Genomic DNA, 8371 nt, shown 5'->3' with positions numbered 1-8371 from the left:
TGGTAAAGCGCAATGCAACGTTGTCAATATGGCGAACAAAATCTTGCATTGAGAAAAAAACAGAACAAGGTTGCTTGTGAAAACATCGCACTTCATCGATCAAAGGCTGATGATTCATTGTCGCTGACATCAGTGACAGGAAAACCAGAGCGATGGAAATCTATTCAAATGTGGTGAAGCTCAATTTCCCCCTTTCATGAGAGAACTGTGTGTAATATGTTGGACCCAGACCAGTAGGGGGTAAAATAGCTTCATCAGTCTTTTCGAGTCAAAGTGAGGTGGAGGGAAACAAGTGAAACGGTGATGCATAACACTGACATTTTTTAATAGAATTCATTTATAACAAATGGAACTTGTGTCAGCAAAGAACTGATTTTCATACACTTCTGTCTCCACCAATGTAACCTAAGTAAGAAAATAAAAAGCACTCCTTTCATTCAGAAAAAGAAACATTTTATGCTTACAACTAATCCGAGGTAATTGTATGATCTTTTTAACAAGCCTTTTTTTTTTTTTACAATTTCATTATTTAATTTTTCAGTCTATGCATCCAGACGAGAGATAGATAGAGAGAGCAGAGAACACAACGTTTATTTCTGTTAATGACACTCCAAGCTTGAATGGCAAAGCCACGAGAACAGATGGTTGAGGGACAGATTTTTCTGAAATCATCTGCTGGAGTAACCATGGCATCAGAATGGATGCTCTTTTTTTGCCACAAACTTTTTTTTTTTTGTCTTTTTCAAGAGTTGATACTTTTTTGTGTTATTTACATACACACAAAGTGAACGTTTAAGGAGATCTTTTTATAGATGGGTTCAAGTAATATATTATTGGGTTTAGAATCAATAGGGCGGTGCATAGTACAAAGATAGAGAAAGTGCAAATCTTCCTACCAGGCCAGCTTTGGCCCTTCTGCAATGTTTCATCATGCATACGAAAAATCAATTTAAAAAAAAAAAAAAAAAAGTGGAAAAAAATGAGATGAGAAAACAAATATTTTCTGAGACTTGAACATTTGAACAAAATGTAACATTGGCCAACATCACGTTTAACTTTTTGTCACAAAATCAAGACGAAAATTATCAGTTAAGCAGTCGACAAAAATGAAACTATAGCTGCTTGAGTTAACAAGGGAAAGAAAGCACTTGGAATGCACATCCACAAAGCCATCATAGAGTTTACAGAAAACCTAGAGATGCTGGTCAATATGAACACTGAAACATAACCAAACTTGAACCTGGGTCTTTAACTGTTATGTTCTAAAACAAAACAAAAGGACACGACACACCAGATTGTCAGGATAACGGAACCAGTTTGTATTTCTCGACAAATGCTTTTGGTAGAGACGCACATGAACTCCATAATTCAAACCTAAGGCGTGAAGAGCAAACCATTCAGTTTTGACTTGTGCATGAGGCATTCTTTCTTGACTAAACCTGTTTTACTGCAGTTTGACAAGCCATTCCAGGATCCCAATATGCTTCCCAGTAAGATCAAGTATGATCTTAGTCACATCAGGTAAAAAATTATTTTATGTTGGGCCTTTATACCAGTGCTGATGGAGTTTAACCTTGTCCTGCTTTGGTCTAAGACCAATGCTCTCTTATCTCATCTCCAGCTGCATGTTTTATAATTTGATCATTTTATATAACATGCATTTGTAGCTGTTGTTTGTTTTTAGCTGTTTCCCCGTCAGGTTCAGTGATATCTCAACTCCTATTGTAATTCACTTAGCCACAATAAGGCCACTGAAAATAAAATGTATGAGCTTTGAAATGTTCTTATTTGCATATATAATCTCATCAAATGACAAATGAATACTGAAGGTAAATAAACTATACAGTAACATTTACACTAAATGCCTAGATTAGTCCAAGGATACATTAAAATGTTAAATGAAACATTATAAAACAGGCATAAATATAAGGCACTCTAAATGCAAAATTATGAAGAAAAAAAATATATATTACCACTGACTGCTTTAAAGAACCACAAGAAAGTGACGTCTTTGTACTCTTTGTACCCTATTGTGTTGTGTGAGCGCTGTGTCTGCGACTGTGTGACACCTCTGCCTCTAATTACAGACTATGTGAGTTTGAAAATTGCACCAGTGGTGCTTTGACTGACACCTGACATTCCCACTCCCATACCTCACTTGTGGGGAACAACAATGCCATTGGTGAAGAACATATCCACATAAAACCCTATCTAAAAACACATATTTATTGCACAAGAAAAGATGCACTGAATCAGAATACCATTTTTGTCCAACTGATGTGCATTCCAGTGAAAAATCTCTTAATTTCCCCCATAGCACACACCTTTTAAAATTTGAAACTTTCATTGCAACCATATTTCATATACAATTTACTTATAAATTATCTGTCAATGTATTTAGAACATACTATTTATAGTTTAATAATATATATCTATATATATACTTTATCTGTACCATATATTTATAGATTCATATACCTTATTCAATTCATCAGGTTCTCTCTTATCATTCTCACATGGAAGAACTAAGATAATCGGTAGCAGCAACTTCATACTTTGCTCGTCCCTGTTGATTCCACGAAGCCCCAGTTTGTCTAATGGGAGTAAATTGACCGTGTATGTGATCATGGACAAAACTAAAAAGAAAAATCAAGACTGAAAAAGAAGCACGGAAAAAAACAAACAAACAAAAAAAAGTTACATTTTGGTAGTTTGAATTCTGTTATGTGCACTAAGTGCAAGCTAATGTGGAGGGGGGAAAGAAAATAAAATAACCGAAAGAGCAAAACAGATTCTCTGCAAAATAGCACATATGTCAGAACAGTTCTACAGCTTTAAAAAAACAAAACATTTACGTAAATACATTTTATCACTTATTTCCAAGCGATAAATTTGTGTAAAAAAAGGAAATTCACACATTTCAAAAAAAGCACATCAGCTGTATAATAAAGTACTAAAAAACTAAATCAATAATTTTTATTTATTTCATAGAGCATTTTAACTTTCCCCTCGTCCAAAATTTAGATGATGAACATTGTGACAGGAAAGGGAGTATTTAGTTATTATTACTTTTAAGTCTGTCCTGCTGTTGTGGACCAAGTTATGTCTTCTTTTTCGATGGGTTGTCTGTGTGTACTTGATTGTGAAACAGATTTGTTTTTTTCTTTACAATGTGCATCAAGTTCTTTTTCCCCTCCCGCAATTCTCTGTGCCTCCAGTGCCTCTCGTAATGGTTCATTATCACTGATGCATTTCTGACGATGTCATTATTGTTCATTTACTTTTTTGTTGTGTTGGTTTCATTCAGTTAATATGAGCCCCAAAAATGAATCCTTGAAGCAAAAGAAAAGGTAATCCCATACGATGCTTCAGCAGTCAGGATTCCCTCACTCTGTCTCAAGGTGAGGTTTTTGTGGGGTTGGGAAATACTTGGTCCTCCGGGAATCATCTTTTTCATTTTTTGACAATTCATGTCACACATCTGACACAAAATGAGTTGTTAGCAAGGAGTTAAGGAGTACTTTCTCAAGCAGGAATTTATGGCTCAGAAGAGAGGCTCACTGGGTTTTCTGTCCAAGGGGCCCTCTGCTTTTTTTCTTCCAATACTGGGTCTTTTACGTTGCATAGTGATCAAAGCTTCCCAGGTACTCCAAGCCGGCTCTGTAGCAGAACTGGTATTGATCCTGGAAAACAAAGAAAAGTCTTTAGTATGCACTGCTCTTGTATGATCTTGATATTGTATCACAACATTTTGGTCCACTGTGCTTTCATTATGACCGTTAAAAGTATTAAAACTCAACATTTAAAACATTTTTAACTTCAGAAAAACTCTGCATGAGTGTGAAAAAACACTGGTCAATTGTTGAGATTGCTGAAATTCAGGGATACAGCTGCAGTGGAACTCCTCCTAGCTACTAAATGAATCAGTCTCTAACGGGCAGGCTCCGTGGGGTAGTTGGAATCTCCCTAAACCTTTCAGGAAACGGAGGATACTATTAAATGAATATCAAAAAGAGATTCCATGACGTGTTCCAAAACCTAACGAGCCTTCACTTTAACCTCAGAGTTTCTGCTTGTGTTGTGGAGGGGAAAAAGAAAGAGGGAAAAATGTCTCACCTCTGTCTGCACCATAGCTGGTCTCTGTGTCCGCAACATTTTCACCGTCTGAAAAATGTCTACTACGCCCTCATATCTCATTCGTTCCAAAACAATGCTGAGGGTGATGAAAACTCCAGTTCTACCAACACCCGCGCTGTGCAAGAGAGATTCACAATGCAACAAGGTCAACGTTGAGGCCAGGAAATTAGATATACATATAAAAATAGCTTGTTTTTAAATCAAAACAGTATACACATTCTTTTAAGCATTTCATTGGAAACCGAATTCACCTGATGTGGTTACACTAGGCCGTCACTTACCTACAGTGGACTGAAATAGGCCCATCCTGACCAAACTGCTCTTTTGTTTTATGCACTTGGCCAATGAAATCGATGAAGCCCTCTCCTGATTTTGGCACTCCTTGTTCAGGCCAGTCCGTGAACTGAAACTGCCTTACTGTCCGTGACTGTCCGTCCTGTGGGAAAAAAAAGGAAAGATTAGCAAAACTGAACATCAACACTGAAAATTGGCAAAACAAAGTTAAACTGGGGAAGCTATTATCTTGCAGAGAGTCAACCCTCCGCAATTAATTGCATAACCATCTACATCATAATGTTTCACGCTTTTGTGGATTTTACAGCGCGAGACAGAATGCTAAGAGAAATCTGGCGACACAGGTGCCAAGTTAAAAACATAGAGGAAATGTTTTGATATTAGAGATGCCTGTCATTTTACCTGAATGTTATAAACGTGAACACTAAAGATGCTATTTCCTTTGATGTGCTAGCCTTGACTGAGTGCATGGAGAATCGACTTTGAGGGTGTGCATTAGTTAAGTAATATTGTATCCCCTTGATAAGGAAAGCAATCCCATTGACGAGGCAGTGTAACATGCACTACAAAGGGAGCCTGCGCTATTTATCTATGTAAGCCTTTGATGGAATTAAAAACTCAGGCAGCTCACTGCTGCTGGCATCACATTTTTTATTTTTTTTTTTACATCGACATGTGTCAGAAGTTCTACATAAATATATTTGTGCTTATGTTGCACTTGAGGCCACAATGTGGTATAAACAAATACTTGATACAGTGCCAATATTTTGATCTACGGCTGCAATGTTAAATGTCGAATTTGAATTGTTCTCTGTACTGCACAACTGTTGCAAGAAAAGTGTTCTTAGAAACTATTTGTCAGTATTTTAGACTTGATTATTCAACCGTGATTTGATTCTGAATGTTGATATTCAATAAAAATGCATGAAAAAAGCAGCAAGACTGCTGCTGTCTGCTTTGCTAGTTCTCAGCCCGGGCTGCTGCAAAGAAGGCACTACAACGAAAAAGCCAAGGATTCAGCAATAACCATGTTGTAATGATATGTTACTAATTGCCTTTGTTGCAGAGTGCAATTAGTGCAATATTTTGAAATAAGATTCTCTTCAGTCATTGGCTAATATGTGAAATTATGAGAGTTGCATCACCACAGCATACAGTATCTAAACTAATGTTTTCCTTCCGTTCCAGCTCCACTGACCCAAGGACACGTACACATGTCCAGAACTCCACATAAACAAGATGTCGGTAAGTAAATCTTCATTACTGGATTGCCCTTTTATAGACACGATGTGTATAAAAAGGTGTGTATTCATATAGTTTAAGCGTTTCTTTGAAAGTGAACTTTAAACAAAACAATTTTTGCATGTAAATTCCTTCCACGCTGACGGCACCAATGCTTACCCTGGCATCAGTCACTTTGAACTCTCTCAGGATATACTGAGGCATGTTATACTCAGCCATAGGGTCCACAACAAAGTACTGGTATCTGGCCGACCTTTCTGCTGGCCAGTACTGATGGCATTTTTCCTGCAGGGAATGGAAAATAGAATATTGCAGTGAGCCACAATATGGGTTTCATGTACTAAATTCATTGTGCTGATTCCCAGAAATTGTGTCATTGTATTTTCCTAACTGAATAAATGCATGGTCTTTCAAATAAGGCAGTTTTGAAATAGAGCAATTGTGTCCATGATCTGTCTCCAGACAAAGGAGGTTTCATGAGCCATAACAAAATAAGAAAATAAGCCATGTCCATACCCTGCCCATTTCTCTAAGCTTGGTGAGCATGACGACAATCGTAGAGTTGTGCTCCCAGAGCATTCTCCAGAAATCCTCTGTGGTCTCTGCCAATGGTCCTTGCGTTGCAATATAGGCTTTCTGTTGCCTGTGGAAATGCATTAAGCACACGATGAACCAGGTGCAAAACCACTTGAATATCCACTGTGTAGTTAGTAGATGAAATGTCTAAAGAGCTATGTTTGCAGTGACCTGGTTTGCATAAATTCAATGGCACTAAAACCACACACCAACACTCTAGCACTTACCTGTACCCATCGATGAAACTGGCATTGATGTAATCGGAACCCTCCACTCCTCGGATGGGCTGAAGACACACCCTCGTGGACTCGTATGGCATGATGTTAACAAGGCGGTTCTTGAACTTGTTGCAGGGGAGATTGGCACTGATGAATCGTGATGTGTGGGCTTTAGTGTTAGCTAAACGCTGCATGGGAGAAAGAGACACAAATATTCTTTCAGCTTACTGGTGTGAGGTACGTAAGTGTGGAAGAATACAGTTTATTATAAGTATAGTACATATATATACATATATGTGTGTGTGTGTATATATATATATGTGTGTGTGTATATATATATATATATATATATATATATAATTTATAAATGTATGTGTGTATATATGTGTGTGTGTATATATATATATATGTATATATATATATATATATATATATATATATATATATATACCATCACCATATTAAATATTGAAAACGATTCATAAGTTGCTTTTGCCCAAAAAAGATATTATGATAAAAAGACAGGACCATATATGTATGTGTATGTATATGTATATATATATATATATATGTATGCATATATATATATATATATATATATATATATATATATATATATATATATATATATATATATATCTCACCATAAAATATTGAAAACGATTCATAAGTTGCTTTTGCCCAAAAAAGATATTACGATAAAAAGACAGGATGGGTAATGTCAGCATCCATCACAGAGCAAGAAATGTGGTATGTGACAATTGAGGACACCACAGGTACAGCAACAGCACAGACTTCAGCAGGCTGAATACACTTGGCTCAGTCTCATTGTAAATGTACATAATTTTCTCTGGTCCCTCTGGAAACTGTTCTGTGGTGGGGAAAACCTGTGTTTGGCATTTTTCGTGTAAACCAAGACCCCGTTTACCCAAGAAAAGGCAGCATGGGAAAGGGAAAACAGAAAGGGAGAATTTATCCTATGTTGTGTTACACAAGTGAGTCAACTAAGCGGAATAGAGAGAAAACCACAGGCCCCATGCTGTCTAGTGAGCCTAATAGGAAGTGGAAAAGAGTTTGGGAGCTGCCTTAGAGTAGCCCTTCTGTGACATCAGTGCCTGTGTGCAACTTCAGACACAGTCTCTTAATTTTTTGTTACTTATGTAAAGTGTAAAAGTTTATAGAAGTTGTTCAGATTAGTTAAGAAACTGTGGTACCTTGAACTCAAGTTCCATGCCAGTGACGTTCTCTCCACCCTCTATCTGCGTCAGTTTCTGGATGTACGCATATAAGTTTCTAGCGGGCACTTCGGTAGTGCCGCAGTTGACGGCCTCCTGGAGAGCATCATGTATGAAGACATACTGGTCCTCTGTTTGCACCATGTAGTTGCGCTGGGCTCGCATTAGTGTTACATGACCATAGATGTCCACAGTCTTCTCGTGCTTGATACGTTCCATCATGGCATCAATAACGATGAAGCAACCTGTGCGTCCCACTCCAGCACTGTAATAGAAACGAGATCGAGATTAATGTTAGTCAATAATATTCTCAGGTCTATCTATAAAATTCACAAATCTAAAGCAGACACACATATGTTTGAGCTTCTGTATCATAATATCCCCACGGTGTGTCTGGTTGTATTGTATCTCTGAATGATGAGGTAAGGTAAACTGTCTCGCAAGTTTGCCACTGCAGGGTGTACGATTTGGCTTGGGGTGTAATTAAATCTGAAGTGGCACTGTATGGAGAAGAGGGCTTGGCAGTCACAGCCTTCAGTGAGCTCAGTGCTGGCTTTGCAATCTAGTCTCTCCTCTCTGGACCCCACCTGTGCTCTCCAACCTATCAGGGCTAATGACTGATGCAACAGCAACATTTAACCTTTATCTCATAGTTCTGAAAAGTGCCAC

The 8371-nt window shown here is 37.6% G+C and overlaps 1 protein-coding gene across 35 annotated transcripts in view; it reads right to left on the bottom strand.

Moving 5' to 3' along the window:
- Nucleotides 1–304: 304 nt before the first annotated feature.
- Nucleotides 305–8371, bottom strand: part of LOC131456742 (receptor-type tyrosine-protein phosphatase delta-like) — a 316523-nt gene continuing 308456 nt past the window's right edge. For all 35 annotated transcript variants that reach the window (XM_058625309.1, XM_058625322.1, XM_058625315.1 and 32 more), the window contains 7 exons: nt 7682–7967; nt 6477–6655; nt 6190–6316; nt 5833–5958; nt 4419–4573; nt 4117–4252; nt 305–3683 (listed from right to left, as the gene is read on the bottom strand). In XM_058625309.1, coding sequence (XP_058481292.1) covers nt 3615–3683; nt 4117–4252; nt 4419–4573; nt 5833–5958; nt 6190–6316; nt 6477–6655; nt 7682–7967 — 1078 coding nt within the window. In that variant the 3' untranslated portion in view covers nt 305–3614. The remainder of the gene's footprint in view (nt 3684–4116; nt 4253–4418; nt 4574–5832; nt 5959–6189; nt 6317–6476; nt 6656–7681; nt 7968–8371) is intronic.

Source organism: Solea solea, chromosome 3, assembly GCF_958295425.1.
Source record: "Solea solea chromosome 3, fSolSol10.1, whole genome shotgun sequence".
In the NCBI taxonomy this organism is placed as follows: Eukaryota; Metazoa; Chordata; class Actinopteri; order Pleuronectiformes; family Soleidae; genus Solea; species Solea solea.
This window is presented reverse-complemented; position numbering and strand designations above follow the sequence as displayed.